The following is a 22,460-nucleotide window of genomic DNA, read 5'->3' on the forward strand; positions in this document are numbered from 1 at the left end:
CGTGTCGTTGGCCGCCCGGGGCGGAATCTGTTCGTGCCCCCGGCTCCCCTGGTATTTTTGTCTTCATTCCGTGACCACACAGCGGGAGGGCGGGCCACTGTGAATCGCGCACAGGCCTTTGGCGGGAAGGGGGGGGACGTTTAAAAGCTCCCGAGGACGGGGCCTGGCCTGGGAGGGGGCTGGTTAGGTTCCGCGGGTTTCTGTGCCGAGGAGAGGGATCGGGGCTTCCCGTTAACCTGGATCTCGCCCGCGTGGAGCACCGGTGTGATCGCAGGTCCCCGGTCCATGCCAGGTGCGCTGCTTCCCCCCGGGCCTGTGATCGGGCCCGGCCGGCTGCTGCCCCCCCAGGTGCTCTGGAGCTGAACGGGGCTCCCCAAGGGCTGCGGAGCGGGTCCCCCAGCTCATCAGCCACCGCACACGCATCGCCGGAAGTCACTCCCTGGGCTCCTTACTGTGCACTGGGTGTCAGTGGGTCCGTCAGGCACACAGTGAGGACCCGCGGGGCATCCTAGTTGCTCCTTATCTGTAGTTTTAGGATCGTCTGACCAGCTTGGACGTTTTGCTCACTTTTTCAAAGTTCTTGTTTCTCTGGGGACTTTTCCACCTATATTTGGCCAAGACAGCCGATCACCAAAGGGTTAATAGGAACAACGGTTGGATAAAATTTTTCCATATTTAATAACAGATTTTGTCAATTTATACAACTCTTGGTGCCTTTTGTTTTTAATGTATATTATTTGGGATAGGTTTAGTGTAACAAAATGTACCCTTGTTTGAAACTCCCATATTTAATATGTGGAATTCTGCATTGTTTTGCGAGAACACTGGGCTCTTGAATGGAGCTTTAATCCCTTCTGTATCGGATTGTTCACTTTGATAGGAGAACCGCTGTCATGTAATGGTCATCAGGGTGTTTTAATTCATTGAGAATTGATAAAAGAGTTCAATGGAAGAAAAAATTGACCTATTTAATTGGTCCAGCATTAACAAAATACTGTCAGTCCTGTAAGTTGTTCATGAAACACTCGTACCTATCAAAGCTCATCAAAAAGTATAATAAAATTAATATAAGCTATGTCTGAATTAGCAGCCCAGGGTAATATCAGAAAAGCCTGCACTTAAAAATATTTTTTCAATTATTTCTACCACAATCCAGAGATTGGTTTTTAGAGTGGGCTAAGATAAAAATGAGAAAGGGCCCTGGCCGGTTTGGCTCAGTGCGAAGAGCTCTGGCCTGCAGACCAGAGTTCAGTTCTGGTCAAGGGCATGTACCTCCCCAGCCCAGGCCCGGATCAGAGCGGGGAGTGGGGCAGGAGGCACCCAATATTTCCGTCTCCCTCTCTTCCACTCTAAAAGATCAATGGGAAAATATCTTGGGGTGAGGATTAAAAAAGAGAGAGGTAACAAGCTAGCATACCTGATAGAACTAGCCCTTAACTTTTCTTATGCTCTCATTCTTTGCTTGAGAAGTTTTAAAATAGGAAATTTGGGCTGTGGCTGCTGTGGCTCAGTTGGTTGGCCAGTTCATCCTTTGTAACAAGAGGAAAACAATACTGGCAATGGGTCATGAGCTGGCTTAATTTTATCTGATCTATTTCCTATAAATTATTAAACTGGTATTCTGGCTTAGAAATCTTGAACTTCCCTTGGTTCAATCAAGGTGACCTGGTAATATTGCTTTTCTAAATCTAAGAATATGCCTACAAAATACTATTAGAAAAATTCCTTAATTTAAGGGCTTAAATTCATTAATGACAAGTTAAACTGAAGACTAATTAGGGAATATTGAAATGTTAATTTAAATTTCTGAGAATCTTACAATTCATACGCTGAAGACTAGTTCTTACTTGCTTCTGGAAATTAACAATAATCAATATTCTGAACCAGCAATTTTCAATCTTTTTTTTCATCTATGGCACACATTATTACTAAAATTGTGGCACTCCAAAAATGCAATTTTTGCTGACAAAAAAAAATTAGGTGTAACTGTGATTCACACCAGATGGCTATTGTTTGCTGTTATTTTAAAATTGGACAATCTAATAGAAAAGAGATCAGTGCCCCTGACTAGTCAGATATGGGCATATTTTTTTGTGTTTTTTTTTTCCAACTATATTTTTATTGATTTCCGAGGAGGGAGATAGAAACATCAATGATGAGAATCACCAATTGGCTGCCTCCTGCACACCCCCAACTGGGGGCTGAGCTCGCAACCTGGGCCTATGCCCTTGATCAGAATCAAACCCGGAGGCAGCCAATCAATGATTCTAATCTTAAATTTTGTTCATTCTTTCCGAGTTTTTCTTAAAGTTGCAGATACACAATTATGTATTTTAGTCCTAGTACTCCCTGAGCGGGTGGCCTTTGGAAAACGACTCCTCCGTGGGCCTTTCCCCCCACCCCACCTCTATCCCAGACCCAAAAGGTTAAAGGATGCCATGGAAACGACGGGCTCTTGGGGCGAGGGGCGGGGATAGTTCCAGGCCGACTTCCATCCTGCCAGCTCAGAGGTCGGTCGTGAGAACTACATATAAGGACTGTCGAGGGCAGGGCCTGGTAACCCCCCACCAGCTCTATACTGGACTTTTCTGGGCCTGCGCTGGTTTCTCAGCCCTGGCAGTACTGGCATCACAATGGGTTAAGTCGGGGGTGGGGCCCATGTGTTGTAGAATGTTTAGCAGCAGAATCCTGGGCTTCTAGCCACATGCTGGTTCTAGAAGGGACCATGTTAAATGGGGCATGTAATTTCTGAAAGATGTTTGTCTTTAAAATAGAGACCTAAAATCTTAACATTTTAATGTCCTATCCCAGATGTAAATTTTGAAAATACCTTTTTAAAAATCTGGATAGCTACCTAGCTGGCTTAAAACAATTTGATACTGGCAAGCATACTTCATATACTTGTAAAGGATTGGGATGGATGGCGTTTTTCCAGGTGCGCCAGGAAATGTTTGCAGATTCTGGTCTACCCTGGGGGGTGAGGGGGGTGCACCCCATGGCTCCATTATAAAAGGGGATCCAAACTGAAGAAGCCCAGAGGCCTTACAGAAACTTGTGTGATCTTCGGTGGTGGTGTGTCCTGCTTGTCCTGCTGTGTGGACAACCCATGCTGGCTCCTTTCCTTCTCGGCCCAACACGAAAGCCTCACCTTCTACCTGTGTTAGCGCCTAGGACCCATTGGAGCTGACACTACTGACCACCCTCTGGAGCCCTAGCATCTCAAGCACCCTTCCCCTGGGGAGAGGCTGGGCTGGAGGTGGCGTGCAGAGCCCAACACTCCCTACCTGCAGAGCAACTCGCACCCTCACCTCCAACCACATGTTCCACTGGGCTTTTGAGCTCACAGAGGAACTGAATTTTTTTAAGTGAAATGAAAAACCGAGAAGCACAATTCAAATATGTCTATGAAGATTTGTATTAAAGAACTTTCAAAATTAAAGTGCAATATTAATGAATACCTGCTGTGTGCATGAAGTAACCTGTGTTAGCGGGAAGGGTTAGCAGGGAGAAACCAAAGAAAAAATGGAATAGAATGATCCCAGAGGGTATGTAATTTTTGCTTTATTACGAACCAGGTCACACATTTTGTCTTTCCTGGCAGAAGCTTGAGCCAAAGCAGCAAACAGGAGAAAAATACAACCAAGAATGTTATTTCAACCTTTAACCTTACTTCCTTCCCCACTTCTTGCGTTCCCTCGTCCTGGAGGAACCCTCCGCCCCCTTTGGCCCCCCCTATACACTATATTGTCATTTAATGGACAGGCAGCTCTCTTAAAAGCTACATTACTGAAAACCTGCAGAAATTTTCTACTTTTTTATTGAATAGAAATGCCACAATGAAATAGATGTGACTTTTTTCTTGAATATTTTGTCCTGCCCTCCATTGAGGGCCACAAGATAATTAAGTGCAATTTCCTATCAGGCAAGGAAACAGATCAGGAGTTATAATGCCCAATGTTTATCTTTACATTAAATATTCTTGTGAACAATTGATGTTCACCTCATTAGAATTGTACCAATCCCACTTATGCTTCTCAAATTTCATACAGATATTTAAAGAGCTCATAAAATGTGCTCTTATTTCCAAACTGTTCAATTAGCAAATCATTATCCAACATCAAAATTCAATTGATTTAGGTATGTTATTCTAGAGGCTTTCTCGTTAATTAAATTTTCAAGGTTTCCCACTTTAAGATCTGGCTTCTTCAGACTGAATACCAAAAGCAGGATGTTGAAAGTAAATGGATCGATTCCTGGTCATGTTCTTTGCCAAACCACTGTGATCTGCAGCATTTCCTTGTTCAATCTAGGTTCTTCTTTATTTTATCTTAGCCCTTTAAGCTCCTAGGAATTTTAGATGTGGAGAACATCCCCTGTGCACGGGACTCGGTATTATATGGTTCCCTAGGATCTGTTGTGGCTGGCCTCGGACATTTTTTGTTAACTAGTGAGTATATACTTTTCTCTGAATGAACAACACACATCTGTGTGTGGCAAACAATTATTTTCTAGATGAAACAGTATGTCATAATTATAATGACTGCCTTTTGACAGGTAGAATTAGAAGATCATGTGATGTCGGAGTAGGAGGATTTATCGTCGTGACTTTAGGATGCTGGTATGTGCACTAAGCATTCAAGAGGACCCCATGATTACAGGTTTATCCAATTCCAATGCACATGCTCTTTTCAGAGCCATTTCCCATTGGGAGATTTCCACCCTCAGTTACTTAGAAGGGATTTTTATTTTTAAGAAAAGGACTTTTAATGGAAATTTCTTAAATGATATTGCTGGAATGTCTTAATCCTTTCAGTATGTATGTGTACTCATATTTTATACCATTTCTTGAATGAGCAGATGACTGCATAATATGCCATGAATGCCAAGTTATGGCTTATACTTCATTTATGAAGGCCTCCACCCTGTACCTTACACCCTAATTCCCATTTCATCCCTGCTCCCAGCATCACATCTGATGTTACTGAGAACTGATATAGCATGGATGACTATCAGGTCTGTTTTCGTCAGCAAAAAAAGCCAGACCCACAGTACTGGTTCCATTTGCATGAGGTTCTACAAATAAAATTAAGCTAAAGTGACAGAAATCCTCATTTTATATACAACAGTGTTCATAGGTATCACCGACACCAAACCACCAGAAAGAGGTCTGCAGACTAGAATGGTTATACTTTCAGTCTCAGGGTACTCATCTGTAAGCATTCCTGAATTTTATTACTGTAAAATGTCAAATGTTTCTATTATATTAATGACTTTGTATTCTTTTCTTCCAAGGTTCCATTGTAGGTATAATTATGCAAAGCTAAGAATCCAGGAAAGAATGGCCAGAGAAGGAATTAAAAATAAGATTTTATATGAAAGTACCCACCTTGATCCTGAAAAAAAACCAGCAGCGGCAGCACCTGAACAGTCTTGAGCATAGAATCCAAATACAACTGATGTCCGTGTGAACCAAGATGGACCGACTGTGTAAAACACTGCATGTGCCATAAGGGTTCAATCAAGTAAATAAAGCATGTGTGAGTTGTAGTCTTTTTTCCACTTGTAGGAATATTTTATAAACTTATTCTGGCCCTGTTATCTACTACCAGTATAGCTTAATAGTGGACTTGTCACACAAAATAAACCTAGTGTTCAGCAAGCTTTAAAAAGTTCCTTTGTAGTGAGTGTAAACGATGTCCATTTTAAATAAAATCCCAGTTAGATTTTAAAACTTGCCTTTAAAACAATCGTATTACTATCCAGTTAAAAAATGAGGGAATACTTCTTGGTTCCTTTAAAGAAAAAAGTATTTTTATTGATTCCTGAGAGAGAAGAAGGGAGAAATGATGAGAATCTTCGATTGGCTGCCTCCTGCACGCCCCCTACTGGGGATCAAGCCAGTAACCCTGGCATGTGCCCTGACCAGGAATTGAACCCCGACCTCCTGGTTCATGGCTCCACACTCAAGCATTGAGCCACACCAGCCAGGCACGTCCTCGTTTCTTTAAACCAATGGTAGTATAAGACTTAAAGCTAATAAATTGGATCACTTTGCAAATTATTTTAAAAACGTGTCCATTGCTTGACACTATTCTTCCATGTCTTACAGGGAAGGTAGAGACTGCTGTTTAACTGTTCTAAATATTATTTTGGAAGTACGCATGGTTTTAAGTTTTATGTAGAATTTAAATATGCACAAAATATTTTCAAAACTTGTTTGATGCAAAGGAAAAAGAACTGCCAGATTACATAGTATTACACTGACATAAAAAAGACATTTATAATTCATTCTTCTGCGCTCGCTCTCTCTATATATATGCAAATATATAAGTATATATTTATATATTTTTAAAGCAGCCAATGTACAACTCAACCCACAGCATTTATTCATTCAGGAAGAAATTTTCTCCAAAGCAGTGATGTTATTTTTTTTGTTTTAAAATCAACATTAAAAAAAATCTGTTAAATAAAATACATGCTAGAGGTCTTCCTGGTTAGGGAATTATAAATTTGTGGCTGTTACTATGAGGGTTGGGTGCCTAGGCTATGTGGTTTGCCAAATGCCCTAACAGCTAGACTAGTGAATGACACTGTCACACACCTGTCCTAATGTTTATTGATCCTAATCATCTTGACAGCCACCAAAGGAAGGACTTGGGCATTGATTAGGGAAGGGTATTAGAAATATTCATATTACAACAACCAAATTTGTTTTTAAAAAGCCATGATGTGACACTCACTTGAGAGGCTGCACAAGTTGGGGGAAAAATGAGGAGTACTCATCAGAGCTGATATTTAACAAGTTATCTGTGCAGGCCACTCGTGTCCTTAGCTTCAGTTTACAAATACAAGTAACACATAAAACGAGGCAATTGGATTGAATAACTAAGGCCTCTTCTAGCTCTAGCATACTGTGGTTACATCTTACCCCGATGAGAGAGAAGCCTCTCGGCTGGTGAAAATTCCAGGACCCTCACCAACAAGGTTCGTTTTCATTTTCACAGCAGGATGCTTTATAAATTGGAGACCTGGATAAAAACAGTGATATGTCACTTCATACGTTTACATGATCAGTAATATATGTATTTTTTTCTTTAGTAAGATGTTAGGAGATGGATTACTGAATTAGACTATGTCTAAGACGCCAGGCCCTTTATCACATTGCTCTGGACACATCTGATAAGGCCTCCATTGTCGCTCTTGACATTTCCACTTGTAGCCTCTCCAGTCCATTTCCACTCTGCCAGTCCATTTCCACTCTGCCACCCCACTTCAGTCCAATCACCTTTATCTTCAGTGCACCTTGGGCAACCATGACCTGAACTCCTCCTCCTCAAACTTCTTAATTTCACTGCAAGTATCTTCTACTTTCTCTCTGTAACATTCTTCATCCTCCTGGGCACTAACCTCTGGGGATTAGGCTCACCTCATTTAGGGTCTCATACCCGTTTCATCTGTTACAGTAGGTGGCACTTCCATTGACTTGTGCTACAAGTTGAGCCTAACTGTCTTGTCAAGAACCCTGTCAATGTTTATATCTTCACATTCCAACCAAGTGTCACAAGACAGTCAACACTTGTTTGTTGTAGTGGATCACTAAATATTCACTAGAAAATGGACAGGAACCAGGTTCCCTTCTCATCCATGCACACACTTCAGATTTTAGTCTGAAAGAGTAACCTACCTTCCACGCTCACCTGGAGCCTCCAGCTGCACTGCGTCCTTCAGTGTTCCAGCAAAGCCGAAATTTCACACTAGGTGACATAGCAGTAGGTACCAGCTAAATAGCTGATTAAAATAGAATTGTGGTCATTAGTAATTTTCACAACTTCTCATGGCTTATCTCTCATACCTACTTTAACTTTCCAGTGCTTTATGCATTTCCCCCTTCCCTCGCCCCTCCCCTTTGACTACTTGATTTTACATTTTAATAAAAGGACCTCAGGGAATTAAAATTAACTTCAAGCTTCTCTCTGGACTTGTAATTTATATTGACCAAGTTAGGCAACAAGAATTTTTGACTATCCCTAGTTCCATTATTTGATTTGCAAGCATCTCTTTAGTCTACGTACCTCTACTCCATCGCTGGTTTCCCTTTGCTTCGATTATATAATGCGAGGAGGTCTATATAATAAATTCAGGATTCCTGTTTATGCACTTTTCAGCACAGAGCTAGGGATCAAATAGGGTTTGAATCCTTCTATTCCTAGATAAAAATCTGTTGCAGATCGGGGTCAAGGCGCCCCTTTAAAAGTCATGTTAATATATACACTATGCTTTGGGTAAGCAGAAAACCTTAATGAGGAAAGTAGAAAAATTAAAACGATTGCTATAATTGGTTTTAATGGTCCTTCAGAATAAAGGATTTTTGGAAGCATCTTAAAATATTGTCCAGTGGTCATCAAATCAGGTCAGTGTAATATACCAATATCCTTTACCACCCAAATACTGTTATCTTACACATTACTTTGTGCATTAAGTTCCATCTCTAAATTTTCTCTTAAAAGGGAAGCTTTAGGGACAAAAAGCTTATGAAGGCATTTCTCAAATATTACATTTTCAAGTTTGTAACACGAGCACTACAAATATGCTGTAAATGTCTTTTCAATCACTGCCTTTGCCTTCCTTGTCATTTCCTAGAATGACTTTCTCCCCATGTATTTCCATTGTGAGAAAGTGATCAGTGATACTGAGCAATACTGCTCACTTTAAGCTGAGCTATGGGATCTTCAGATGCCATTAGATCGTTTTTAGTTGACAGAACAGTACTCTGTTTCATTGAGCAAACCCGGAGCTACATTTCAAATCAGTATAGCACCCAAGTCCACTCATTTCACCAAAATACAGTAGTATGGAATCCGCAGCAGGAAAAATAAATGTCCTCCAAGCGTTAAACACATCAGGGAAGAGACATTACATACTCTGGATTGGCAAAGCTCCCTGGGCCTTATTCCTTCTTTATAACTTAAATTTATTTCCTAGAATATCACTTCGTTATCCAAAAGGATCTCAATCATTGTTTTAGATTTTTGTACTGATGCATTTAGTGTAGATGCAGGAAGTTTTGGGGAAACTAAGAACACAGGTATTCTCTCTTTTTGCATCAGAGTACTACATTTAAAGTCGACCAGTATGGAGGACATTTAACAAATGTCTTGCAAAAAGTTAAGCAGAATGAATTCAAACAATTAGAATAAGGTTCTAACCTTAAGAGGACTGGGCTCTATTTATATATACTGCAAATATCTATGCAAGAGGACTGCCCACTTCAGGTATGTGAAGGAGAAATCGAACTTTTTTTTTCTGTTATAAAACCTACCCGTCTGCTTATCAAGTTTCCCCTTTCCCCCCATCTTTTTAAAATAAAGGCAGTTTTAACTAAGGTGATCCTAGAAACTCAATGTAACACGTGTTAAATGTACAAGCAGCAATGAATTTGGAATACCTATTGGAATCACTGGAACAGATTTAGTTGGGCCCTTTTACTCTTCCACACAGCACATTCACATGGACAGACTAAGGAAAAGGAGATGAAATTTAAATCAGCACATTTTTTTTATTACTTAAAAGAAAAAAATAGTGAAGTTGGAACCTTTTATATTGTACTTGACCAGGACTCCTCTATCTCCCTTAACTGTTATGAAGCACCTTAATAGCTACCTTAAAAAATTGACCTGTTAGTTGCCACTTACATAAGCCCCAATCAATCTGAAGTATTGGTTTTATCTCATCTTCTCTCTAGATGCCTTAACATTCTAAAGCTTGTGCCACTCAAGTTGGATGTCTATACTGTTTTTACCTAAAAATTTTCTGCCTGGTAGTAATTTGTGGCAATGCTTCTCAAGTGCTTGGCAAGCTAAGTTTACCGGACAAAACTAATTTTACCTCCTGGGCGATCGTGGACTGTTAAAAGGAGCGGCAGGAAAGAACATGCCACAAATAGCTGTGTGTATCAGCTGGACGCTATGTCAGCCTCTCTAGCCTATAATCCCTGCATTCCTCCAGTTTGTGGGCACTCGCTCTGGAAACTCAGGAGTGACTGCTGTGCCACAGCCACAATGAGCGGAACCTTCTAGCATCTCTCCATGTCTTGAATGTCATTACCTCACTGTTTGACTAGAGTATAGTTACTCATACCACAGATCCAGCTTTGTCAAAAGTAAAACCCCTATTCCTTGGCAAGTTGCAAGTTAACGGTGACTCCTGGCATGCAAAGGGAGGAAAACAATAATATTCCTAAGTAATAACTAGGTAATTACAGATTAAACACATGGTCAAGTTCCTTGTCCAACCTAACCAAGCAGTGATTACAGGAGTTCTGGCCCTTCAGTTACCTGCACCATTCGTTCCCCTAATACTGGATCTGCAATCGGCTAACGTCACTGATCTACACAATGCTGAAAAAACTGAATATGGCTTTCCACATGGACAGCACTTCTCAACTCAATCACACAAGGTATTTACATTCTTTGAGTAAATTATAGGTTAATATTTCTCCATCTCCAATCTACTAACCCTTATAGTTCCTTGGGCAAACTAAACATATTCAACCACCTATATTTGTGGTCAATTGGATAGGAGGTGAGAGTATATCTTTAGTGTAAGTGCATAGCAATCTTTGTTAGCCATTTCCACCTACCTAAAGGTTTTCATGTACCTGTGGTAATAGTATTAACCTAAAAAGAAAAATCTCAAATACTAAACTGGCTAACCCTACCATCTGCATGTTTTAGTGTGAAAATGGAGTAATGACTGGGCCAGTAAGAAAATTCAATTTTAAAAATTACTCAAAGGAAAAGGCTCTTCTCCATATCAAAAGGGTATTCATAGTTTTATTTTTAGATTAAATGTAGCAATTAATGATTTGAAGAGACTGTGGTTTACATAATAAATGCAAATTGCTGTTTAGAGCTGAGGCATTGATGGATTCTTACTCAAAGCACTAACAGTCCCTTAAAACTTAATGGATCGCCAGGCATAACGTACTCTTGCTTTTATTAACTATTTACTAAAATGTTAAAACTTAAACCCAGTTTTCCTCAAAGCCCCAGAAATAACGAGTCAGACTCAAAGCATTTCAAGAATTTTAGGGATAAAATGGTTTGAGAATATCATGTTCATCTTCCCAGAATATTTCAGGACTATTTTGGAGGGTTGGACAGTAGAGAAGTTCCATCCATTTTTTTCAAAGAGACATTCTATAGTTATGTGAAGGAAATTAGTGAAATTCATGTTGTTTTTAAGATGTGCATGAGAAACTAACTTTAAAGGATGGAAATGTATACTTGAGCATAATCTGGATCTGGTTTGGCTTTTTATAAACATCAAATATACTCCTGTAAACTGACCATCAGACCTTTATCTGAGATGTCACTACCTAAAAACTGCTAAAATATTTCATCTTTTTCATTTGTGCAATGGGACCTATTATAAAAATGATCCTAGGATTAAAAGCCAATTTACATTTAATTCCCACAACTGAGGCAAATATTAAATACAGAATAGACTGTTCATGAATGTAAGCTCCCCAGGTAGGTGAAAAACATACTATTACCTCTCCTGGAAAACTTTTAAGTACTTTTTCTAAGAAAAATATCTTTAAAAAGATGCTTCAAATACCTTGTTGCTAGTGCTTAGGACCTCTAGTTTCATATTTCTCATTTTCAGACAGGATGTACCGTAGGCAAATGAGAGCTTATTGTTTTTGTGGGTTTATTATGGCTTCTTATTGCCATCTTAAGAGTTCACCTTTCTGTCTGTCAGAAGCTGGTCTCAGCCTTCTAGGTCAGAGTCAGAGCCTCCATCAAAGGCTAGATCCTGTAACAAGATGTAACCTACCAGCAACAGAGAACTAAGGCATGTCAGTTCACATTACTTCATTTCTATCTTGCAATTTTTTCTCTTGATTAACCTTTGCTAATGATTTCAATACTACGGTAGTTGATCAATCTGATCTAACTCTTGACTCAGCATCTGCATAACTTTCTAGTGAAAAGCACCCCAATAGCAATCTCACAGGTGAGTGTTTCCTATGTATAGTTGGGACATTTGTTCAGTACTGTACTTCTTGTTTGTTTTGCTTGCCAGGAGAGGTAGGTAAGGGGAGGAGTGAATAAGCCAAGTTTCTCATTCACAGATCTTACTCTGCTAAACTTGGCATTTTCCTTCCTTTTGCTTGCTATTTAGTGCTCTCCCTGTTCTGAATTTTTTATATACTTTCTAAGATTATTTCTTTTAATATAACCATAGACATTACTATTAATTCTGATCTTGAGACTCCTTAAGTCTATCAAATAGTGTCTGTCATTTGGCCATTACTCTTCCACTGCAATTATTAGAATAGGGAATTCTTAGTAAGCAATATTTAACTATAAGGTATATTTAAGATTTTTTAAAGGCACCTAGATATTTAGAGTACCTAAACATTGATTAGCAACAAAGTCTCAATTTTGCCCCCTGGGTTTAAATTAAGTCTATGCAATCCTAGTAATATATACTGCAAAGTAGCTCATGCTAGTGACTGCCAGCAGCACGCTAATTGCTGAAGACAAAAGCCCTTGAGATGCTACCTTGTGCTTGTTAAGTATTCTTATGGTGATTGTAACATTAGCCCTGTTCCACAAATTTATCAACTGAAGCTACCTACACCAACATCTAAAACTCAACTCCAGCTCAGCTTGTAAAAAAAAAAATCCTAGTACTTTAAGTTAAAAATCTGATTTGGAGCAGCTAAAACAAATCTAAGCAATCAAATATAGACAAACCTAAACTTACCAGAAGCAACCTAAAATACCAACAAAACACTAGACTGAAGCTTTAGTTCTACAGTTTGACTCCTGATTCCTCACTTCACATTAGTGAGGGTCCTTTAGAAGATTGTTCTGTGCAAACCCAATAAAATTACAGTTAGGGGATCTACTGTTGTCACATAGCTACAGTTAAGTTAGCAGTGTTGTGTAGTAGTGAAATCAATGACTGGCTTGCATGATGGCTTCTAAAAGCATCTGTTCCCAGAGTTTCATGTATTACGTATGTATATAAAATATCAGTTGAGGACAGCCATTAGCATTTTGTAAGATGATAAACTGAGTGTTAACTTCTCCCAGCCATTACCTTTTCCCCTCATTTAATGTTAAGTCATCTATGGGGGAGGGGAAGGGAAGAATTCAACTTACTTCACAATTCAGATCAATTGTCAATATACATTTAAGTTTTTAAAACCTAAATGTTCCAAGTACAGAGTAAAGAATAAGCTGTCCAGAGAGCACGCACTTAGGTTTTCTCCTCTTGGGAGTTTTAAAAAGGGATTTTGAACCTTGATGGCGAGAATCCCAAAACGAGAGTAAAATGAATTCTTTTTATTGCAAACAAACGTCTAAATTAATTTCTCCACCCACTTTCTTTAGAAAGAAAAAAGAAATCAGCAGGCTAAGGAGATACCCATTCAAGAACTGACATGATTAAAAATTAAGATATAAATGGGTGACTCACAATTGCATTAGCTTACAAAGATGGTGGAGTTAACTACTACAAGCACACTAGTTATACAGTATTTTGTGGGAGAAGGGCATACAGACATAGCTAACTTCATATAGATCCCATTAGACAACTGGATTTACAACAAGTTTTTTTAATAAGAAATGGGCAAAGCCAGCTTTCTTTTCAGAATCAAAATGCAGAACAAATGGAAAATTATGGTATTTAACCTTCACAAGTTTGAGCCTCCACAAATAATACAACCAAGTTTTACATTTTTAACAGCCCTTCTACATACACTCCATCTTCTCTATCTTGGTTCCAAGTTGTATCTTCATTCAATTATGCCAATTCCAATGTTATTTAAAAAGAAAAAGCCTTCCCAGTTATTGCCAGAAGCTACTGTTTAGCATACCCCCTCCACTACTCAGCAAACTACAGAGAGGATGGAGTGTAATATGAGCAGTACAGAGTCTTATGCAATTCATGAGGACCACTTGGTCCTTACATGAATCTGGTTGCTAACATTTCTATTATATTGTGACAATGACTCCCGACTGTTATCTCTGAGAAATGGGGGGAGTAAATTCTTAATAAAAGACACCAGGTACAAAGCAACATTTTACTTTTGTTGTGATAAAAAAAAAGTCACATTTTACAGATAAAATGTAGAACCCTGAAATACTGACACATTCTCTTATCGTGCACAATGCTGAGGTTCTCTTACGATTCACTTTAAAACTGCAATTAAAAATGTACAAAAAAGAAAAGAAAAAAAATCAACCCACAAAGCTTCTAAAAAAGGAACCCGCAGGCACTTCCTCTTGTGGAATGTTTAAAAAGTTAGCCTACTAAAGAAAACAGTCGACTTCTTGTGAAGGTTTTGGAGAAATATGTATCAGTTCGTTTTATTTGGGTATTCAATAATATCCTTGGTGATAATGCTGACTCCATGGCTTCTGACCCCAGAATTGCTGTAAGAGAAAATTTTTTTTTAAAGAAAAAACATCAATAAGCCACTCAAACTGCTTTTAGGAAATGACAATGAATATAATTCAGAGTAATTGCTGGAAACAAATTTATACCTGTCATACTTCTGATTTCTACCAAACCACATTCAGTTAGTATTAATATCCCATTATCATCATCAATAAACACATTACAAAAGGAAACACATCAGGACTTCGTTAGTTTATACAATTAAAGCTAGTAGTAAAAAAGAACCATATATATTAAATACTACTAATTAAAAAAATATTAAGTTACATCAAACATCAACCTATTTTACCTTCAAAAGATAAGATTATGGCTACGACTGCAACACAATCCACTCCTTGCCCTGTAACACTTACAAACACTTCAATCCCTGGATAAGATCTTTTGAAGAATGATTCTTATGAAAAAATACAACTTAATGTACTAAGCACATAAGAAATTACTTACACCCTGCTGCCACTGGTTGTAGCCCTGAGATTGATTTTTATAGCCTCGATTGTTTCCTCGTCCTCTGAAGTTCTAAAATGGAAAAAAAAGAAAGAAAAATCTTTAAGAACTCAGAACACAACCACATCTTAGGTTTGTACATGGGAAGGATGAGGGAGCACAGCACAGAAATGGGACAGCTGCTAATTAGTGTACCTGAAAATCAAATTTAATTAAGTGGACTCATTTTACTGCCGTCACTAATTTTCCTGATGTCAATGCATTTACACTGTGTTCCCACAACTCTTAGAGAGGCTATGCAACACAAGCTTACTCTTTTTAGACTAATTTATACAGATAATTAGGGATCAGTGCATCAGGATCATAAATCATTACCTGGTTGTAGTTCCCTCTGTTGGGCATTCCACCTCTGTTGTAGTTCCCTCCTCTGTTTGAATAGCCACCTCGGCTGCTAAAAACAGGGCCACGTGGGTATGGATAGCCAATTCCACCACTTCCGCCTCCGCCACCACCTCTCTGTGGCATGTTGCCCCTCCTATTATATCCACCACGATTCCCAGGAGCTAAAAAACAAGAGGTATTTTAGATTACAGTGTGTTGCGCCTCCTTCACACATATGACTTAGGGTTCTTCTGGACCATTGCCTTTATTTTAGGGGAAAAATAAATGTTTAAAGGTGAAGGTAATGTTTAACCACTGACATAACTTAGGTGTGTATCCTACCAAATCCCATTAAAACTTTAAACTAGAGGAACTATGATCAATGAGGTTCAAATTTCCTACGTTAAATTCAGCTAAATAACATGTAGACCCAAATTAGAAGATTTTCACTTGTTTCAATTTCCAATCAAATAAAGAGAATACTGAATGTTCACTTGCCTCCTCCTCTGAAATTTCCACCACGCATATTGAATCCGCCACGTCCTCTGTGGCCACCACCTCTGTTAAACTGGTTCTTGCCACTCTTATTTTTATTGCTCTTCTGTTTCTTTTCGGGGTGAAGAGCCTTTTTGCTCTCTTCCTTATATTGCTTCAGAAGTTTTTGGGCCTCCTCCTTCTGAAGTTCCACATAGGTTATCTCATCAAAGCACTCAGCTACCTCTGGCAGTGTAAAGTTTCCTACAAGGAATAAAGTCAGATTAACACACATTCACAATCCCACAATCCTTAAATCTCCAATTCTTGAATGGCTTAACGTTTTTCAACACACACTACAGTTACTTCCTGGTTTACTAACACATTTTCCTAAAAGTAGAAATAAGCCAAACATACTAATTTACCAAGAGTTAATGTAACTCCAGGAACAGTATTTCTAGAAGAAACTAAGTTTACAGATATAAATCACAGAAAGAGATTTAATGTGACAATAGAATAAAATTCCATGCCTTTCATTTTGAGAACTGCATGTTCTGGCAGGTCTTTGCCCTCTACTTCTGCTTTCTTCTGTGTTCTCTGCTTATAGTCTTCGTCCTTTGGGCAAACGACAACAGCTTTCCGCTGGAAGCCCGCGAACAGGCACATTTTTCTCCTCTGGGCAGCAGCAGACACATTTGTCTTAAAAACAAAAAGTTGTTTGTTTATTAATTCTACACAAACCCAATTTTCAGTTACTTTTCTCAACTTCAAAGCTCCAGAGCTTACCTGATCCAGAATAAAATTTCGCTTCTTACGAGCAGCAATCTCAATAAACTTTCCAAGACACTGTGGAGCTCTCTGCAACAGTGTGTTCAGTTTTCCCGTATCTGCCATTTGCTTCTTAAAGCCTGCTACCTGTTTTTAAAAGTGAGAAGTTTCCTTTGAGCTTGTGAATCTTAAGCTAAGCATCAGCTTAAATCTTTCCTACATATGGAAAACAGGCAACATTTTAAACACTTAAATAATTGCCCTTTTCCCACTGTTGGTATGATAAAAAGGGTCACGAGCATGTACTAAGTCCCCATGCTATTCATCTTTGTAGCTGTTGGATGGTAAGAACTTAAAATTCTTTAGACAAGACAATGAAGCCGAGAATTTGGAAAGCAGTTTACCTTACAGATAAAGAGCCCACCCACATTTAAGTAACCAATTTCACCTCCCCCAAACACCCCTCTCTCAAAAACTATCACAAAATGGATAAGGACAGTAGGCAGAAGGATTACTTAGAATACCTTCGGGTCTTTTTAAAATGCCGAGATCATGCACTAAACATTCTACTTACCATCATTTTATCCATTATGGTATTTGTTCCAAGAATGTTGTATTTACCAGGATTTTCTGCTGCATGTTTAGTAACCCAGGTAGTTTTCCCAGCTCCTGGCAAGCCGATCATCATAACCACCTACAATGGAAAGAAATGTTATTTCACTGTCTAATCATCAGAAGCCACCTAATAAATTTAAAATATATTTTAATGCGCAAACCCCACTTTAAATATCTGAATTTTCATAGCACTGTAACAAAGTAATTTGTGGAAAGTTTAACACTCCACATAAAGAGAGAAGATAGCTACTTAGAGGAAAATTACAGGAAGGGCATAAAGTAAATGAAAAATACCAATCACCTAACTCTTCTAAATGTCATTTTTGCCCAAACAAAAGCAGTGCTCAAATGCTTTCTAAAAAGGTCACTTACTTCACAATCTTTCTTCTCTTCAGGCCCCTTTGGACCTCTAACTCGGTCCTCTAGGGGGACGTTCTGGATCAAAGTATAGTCTTCAGGTATGGGAAAATATGGCTTTTCCTTCTGACCAAAATTGAATTCCACAGCACAGTTGTGGCAGAGAACATGTGGGAAGAGTGGCCGATCAGCAAGAATTTCCTTACTGATTTTGAAGGCAACACCAAGGTCTTGTCCATTCTTTGCATAGGAGAGTTCTACTTCATCACTTTCAAAGTTCTGTTAATAGAGGAGGGGAAGAGGGGGAGAATTAAGTTTTAATCTGCTTCCTGTAAAACTAAGAAACTTTTAACTTTCAAATGAGTGACGGTTATCCTATGGAAATACTATTCAGGTTCAATCTATATCCAAAAGCAGAAACAATACTGCCTTAGAAGGTAAGACTAGATTTTCAGGTCGACTTGATGCTAAGTACTTTTTATCAGTTAGTAGTGAATGTTGATATTAACACAGCTTTAAAAAAAAAATTCCCAGCACATAACTTGCCATTTACACACAAAAAATTGGCTAGGACTTACAGCGAAACATGTAATCACATCATTTTCATCAAACTTCTCTCCATAATCTTCAGTCTCACAGTTGCATGTTTTTATTCCTTTTAGAGAATACCCATAAGAAAATTCTTCTTCTCCTAAAAATAATAATAAACTACCATGAAGCTGATTTTTTTCAAAACAGCTTAATGCCCATATATTTTAGTATTCCTGATGTAAGGTTTTAAAAAATGAGCATATACTAAATATTCTTTTACATACACTGGCTTTATACTAAATGTAAAGTTCAATGGGTTATAGAACTAGTTTACAAATTGCATAACGTGGGTAACATTCTATCTTAAATATTATTGGTCATAAAAGAACAAAAACTAAAATTCAGCCTATGCCTACTACGTGCTAATGTTATCTAATTTAAAATATTAACAGAATTGGACAAAAACAAGCAAAATATTTGGAATGCCTTCTATTCTAACTACTAAAATCAGACCCTAAACACTGAGTACACAGGACTCAAATAGAAACTTTACCAAGTAGCATTCCACTTGTGGTTAGAGACCAGCCAATCCGAACTTCATGGATGTCAATATCTTTTGTATATAAATGCCTTACTGGGATCTTCTCTGTAACCTGAAAGTCAAATCATAAATGATTTAACTATCAGCCAAAAGATAAATAAACCCTTGAAACCTGGCTTATTTCATTCCATGGGATAACTGCTCTGGCTGCTAATACAGTCACCCACTCAAGAACTGAAAGAATTGATAAGGGCTTATAATTTGAAAAGATTTAAATATTTGGTTGAATCACATTTGAAAGAACAGTTAATGTTTAAAAATTACATAGTCTCAATATTCAACCTACAATAATTAAAGCACATATTTAACATTTTTTCTCTGCAACAAAATCAAGAGTCTAATTTTTAAACCCTTGGTGGGTCTTTTCAAGTGCCTGATTAAAAAGAGCGCATTTTAATAATAAAGGGGGCTGGCTGTGTACCACAAATTCAGATCCAACATGTTCAACTATTACAAAAGGTTCCTAATCCCTCTTCTAATTCATAGAAACTTTCCGAAGATAAAAAGTTCTACTGATACCCAATAGTGCCAGGTAAATGGAAACTCACAAAGGTTCTTAAAAAACAAAACACAAATTATATTTACCTTCATTTCAAAGCAGACTTTGCCTTTTGACACACCGTAAGAAGCCCTTCCTCCAGCCCAAAGAAAAGCAAAACTCTCCATAGTAAGGGAAGAAGCACTGAGGCGATCTCTTGATATTTTAAAATGCAGATCACAATTATCTGTAATTACATCAATACCATATTATTTCTTTTCACATCAAACGTAAACATATTTGCTATGTAGACAAAACTTGGTTATTAAATTTCTGCACGTATGTCTAAATGCTACATAGGACACTTTTACATGCTGTTAAATTTTCAATTTTAAGCCCCACTCCCACCAAGTCACTTGCCAAATTATGTACTGAAGTGTAAACTACCTATAAAACTAAGAAACACCAAGGTTTAATGTGTATTTTAAGTATATAAAATAAGACAATGTGACATTAATACATACCTGCTCTGCTCTTTACCTTGATTTAGAGGCAAGCAGTAGAGGATAGCAGGAAATCAAAGTGAAGCATGCCAGAACCAGGTAGAATTTACCAGTGCCACAATAGAACTGACAGAAGGCCATGACCAAGTATTGTATGAGCTGCTGATCCTGTACTTTCTATTTTTAAAACACCAGGGACTCTAGATCCTAAATCCTTTTCTAAAACTTGTGAAGGCAGCCTCAGTCTACAAACACAAACCCAGTTGTCTAATGCTGTAGCTATTATAGCCCTTTAGGTCTCCCTTCCTGGTGCTTGCCTGTTCAACAACAATGGGGGTTACCCACTTCCGGGATTATCCAAATCCAGAATGTCTTTAACCTAGCTCACCACCTATGGGTCAGTGGCTCATTAACATGCACTTCTGAGGGAGAGCTGAAGTTAGAAAGCTGTTTCCTTAAAAAGTTTTTATTGGTGAGAAAAATTAAATCTACGTAGTTTGAAATTCCCCTTCCATTAGCTTTGCTCTTAAAATTCCCAACCGTCATTGATAGAATGAACCCAATATTGCATTTAACAAATTGATATTCCTAGGTGACCAGTTACAAGTCTGTCTACTTTATAATAGTAGTGTTACCCTCTTGAATTATTGCTTCATTTATCTTGCCAATACCTAATACTTTATATTTAAGAAACCGAATTTTAAAAACATTCATCTGACTACTTTTTCATGTAGCTTTCTTTTAAAAGCATCCACTATCTTAACTATCTGTAAAGGATACTCAACAAGAAATCAGGAGTTTTATATTAACACTCTGACATATCTGAATAAAAAAACAATCTGTATTCAAAAACACTAGAATCTACGCTTCAACTCCCCAGGCTCTACAGGGCAGATTGACACCTTACCTCTTATTTTTCAAGCAATTACTTCTACCCTTTGTTCTATCACTGAAAGAACTGATAAGAACTGATCAAATACTAAATCAACAAATCTCTTCGTAAATAGAATTTACAACTCTAACAGCCATGGCCATTTAGAGGTTTGCAATACTAATACTTCCTCCTACTCAACTGCAACCCAACTGGGTAAAGTAGCAGTATTTACAGCGCTGCCATTGATACCATTCGCTGGTGAAGAGAGCTAGTGGCCCAGTGATAGGCCACTGCTGCTGCCCCAGGTCTTTGGAAGAAATCAACTTATGTTAAAGCAGCAGCTACTGAACTGGAATTGAGAACAAAAGAGCAGTTATTGAGAAAGTAATATTACAATCTTTTAGAATAGGGAATACACTTGGGTGCTAATGGGAAAAGCCATTAATAAAATGTAACTAATCCAAATAGCTCACTTAAGGTGAGTCCAAAAAAGATGAAATTACTTTATTGAGGAAGCCTTACAAGTTTCCATTAGTTAGCGAGTCAAAAGTTGGCATTAACTTTACATTCCTACAAAGAACTTTCAAGTAATATAAAAGTATTACCAAATTGCTAGAGCCTGTGTAATTATCAATACAGCTGATGTTATACCGAATATTTAAGCGACCGGATAAATCATCTTCCTGCCTTTGGAAACCTGTTTCCATGTCCCCGTTACATCTTCTGCACTTAAGCTCAATGTACTACGAAGTTTCCTAACATTTCAAACCGAAACCACATCTGAAAATTGGGGGAGGAGGGGGCGCCGCAGCTTCACTTACAAGTGTCAAGACAAACCACCGTGTCATCGAAGTGCTCGTCCTCCTCCTCCACGGGCGGCTGCGGAGACTTGGCCCTGTAAGACAACAGGGCCTCCGGTACAGCCTTTCCCCCAGGACACGCGGCGCGGCTACTTAGTCAGGGGCACTGATCCCTTTTCCCTTAGATTGTCAAATAAAAAATGATAACGGCCAACACAACAATAGCCACCTAGTGTGAATGAGTCAAAATTTCCTCAATGTACTCAAAGTAGCCCCGGCCGTGGTCTTCCCGCGGGCGCTTCACTCCTCGCTTTTTGTCTCCGCCTTTCTGCTCGCTTTTGCCGTCGCCTACAACACACAACACCCCGATTCAGGAGGCCGAGCCCCAAGGCCACACACAGAACCCTTGGGTTTTGAGGCTCAAAACAGGCCATTTCCTTGTTCCTGGTTGTAAGCGTCTTTAATCCACGAATCCAACGCGAATCTAACCACCATCCGCTCGAAACTGGCCTGGAGCGAGTGACGCAGTCGAGAGACATCACAGACCTCGGCAGGCCGTTCGAAGGTTCGAGAACCCTAACGAAAACCAGCGCCGCACAGGCCGAGCCCAGTGGCACATAGCCTGTGCCAGGAACCAGGAAACATCACTGCCTTCCTCTGGGCCTCAGTTTCCTCATCTGTGAAATGGGGCTGGAGCCTGCGATCTGGCGGTCCCAGCTGGCTCTGCGGGAGATGGGGACTCTGTGCCACAGTTCCCGCAGCTATTAAGGGGGAGGGATCATAGCTCTCGCCCCCGGGCTGTAGCTGACAGTGCCTGGTATGCAGCAGGGGAGAACTAACTGGACCCAGCTCTAAGACACCGCTGGCCGCCCAAGCCACAGCCACCCATCTGCGCACACTACGATGCTTCCGTGTAAGACTAAAATGAAAACAAACAGCATTTGTGTATGCAGACATATAAAAAGGCCCAGAAAGCCGAAGCCGGTTTGGCTCAGTGGATAGAGCGTCGGCCTGCGGACTGAAAGGTCCCAGGTTCGATTCCGGTCAAGGGCATGTACCTGGGTTGTGGGCACATTCCCAGTAGGGGTTGTGCAGGAGGCAGCTGATCGATGTTTCTCTCTCATCGATGTTTCTAACTCTCTATCCCTCTCCCTTCTTC

At 39.1% G+C, this 22,460-nt stretch overlaps 2 protein-coding genes across 3 annotated transcripts; one reads left to right on the plus strand and one right to left on the minus strand.

Annotated features, from left to right (window-relative positions):
• The first annotated feature begins 2,920 nt into the window (after positions 1 to 2,920).
• LOC102753901 (cytochrome c oxidase protein 20 homolog) lies at positions 2,921 to 5,799 on the plus strand. The gene is made up of 4 exons (XM_006752766.2): positions 2,921 to 2,935; positions 4,333 to 4,447; positions 4,555 to 4,618; positions 5,293 to 5,799. Exons 1-4 carry the CDS (start codon positions 2,921 to 2,923, stop codon positions 5,432 to 5,434), a joined length of 336 nt encoding a protein of 111 aa, XP_006752829.1. The 3' UTR covers positions 5,435 to 5,799.
• A 7,544-nt stretch (positions 5,800 to 13,343) lies between these two features.
• Positions 13,344 to 21,626, minus strand: HNRNPU (heterogeneous nuclear ribonucleoprotein U (scaffold attachment factor A)). Of its 2 annotated transcripts, XM_006752765.2 has the most exons (13): positions 21,531 to 21,626; positions 21,323 to 21,396; positions 19,232 to 19,371; positions 18,599 to 18,698; positions 18,093 to 18,205; positions 17,530 to 17,793; positions 17,117 to 17,236; positions 16,561 to 16,689; positions 16,305 to 16,473; positions 15,799 to 16,038; positions 15,295 to 15,482; positions 14,920 to 14,991; positions 13,344 to 14,450 (listed from the first exon to the last, which is right to left on the minus strand). In XM_006752765.2, exons 3-13 carry the CDS (start codon positions 19,310 to 19,312, stop codon positions 14,397 to 14,399), a joined length of 1,530 nt encoding a protein of 509 aa, XP_006752828.1. In that variant the 5' UTR covers positions 19,313 to 19,371; positions 21,323 to 21,396; positions 21,531 to 21,626; the 3' UTR covers positions 13,344 to 14,396. The 2 variants fall into 2 exon arrangements, with proteins under 2 accessions (XP_006752828.1, XP_015426475.1); XM_015570989.1 differs by having other exon boundaries at positions 19,232 to 21,396.
• Positions 21,627 to 22,460: the final 834 nt, after the last annotated feature.

The sequence above is a fragment of the Myotis davidii genome, unplaced genomic scaffold (assembly GCF_000327345.1).
Source record: "Myotis davidii unplaced genomic scaffold, ASM32734v1 scaffold510, whole genome shotgun sequence".
In the NCBI taxonomy this organism is placed as follows: domain Eukaryota; kingdom Metazoa; phylum Chordata; class Mammalia; order Chiroptera; family Vespertilionidae; genus Myotis; species Myotis davidii.

Excerpts from the sequence above, each read along its gene's own strand:
- LOC102753901 (XM_006752766.2), top strand. Across the intron at positions 4,448-4,554 it reads CGGACATTTTTTGTTAACTA|GTAGAATTAGAAGATCATGT; the intron begins GTGAGTATATAC and ends GCCTTTTGACAG. Across the intron at positions 4,619-5,292 it reads GTCGTGACTTTAGGATGCTG|GTTCCATTGTAGGTATAATT; the intron begins GTATGTGCACTA and ends TTTTCTTCCAAG.
- HNRNPU (XM_006752765.2), bottom strand. The coding sequence starts at position 19,312 with ATGGAGAGTTTTGCTTTTCTTTGGGCTGGAGGAAGGGCTTCTTACGGT. Across the intron at positions 16,690-17,116 it reads CCATAATGGATAAAATGATG|GTAGCAGGCTTTAAGAAGCA; the intron begins GTAAGTAGAATG and ends TTTTAAAAACAG. Across the intron at positions 16,474-16,560 it reads GAAATTTTATTCTGGATCAG|ACAAATGTGTCTGCTGCTGC; the intron begins GTAAGCTCTGGA and ends TTTGTTTTTAAG.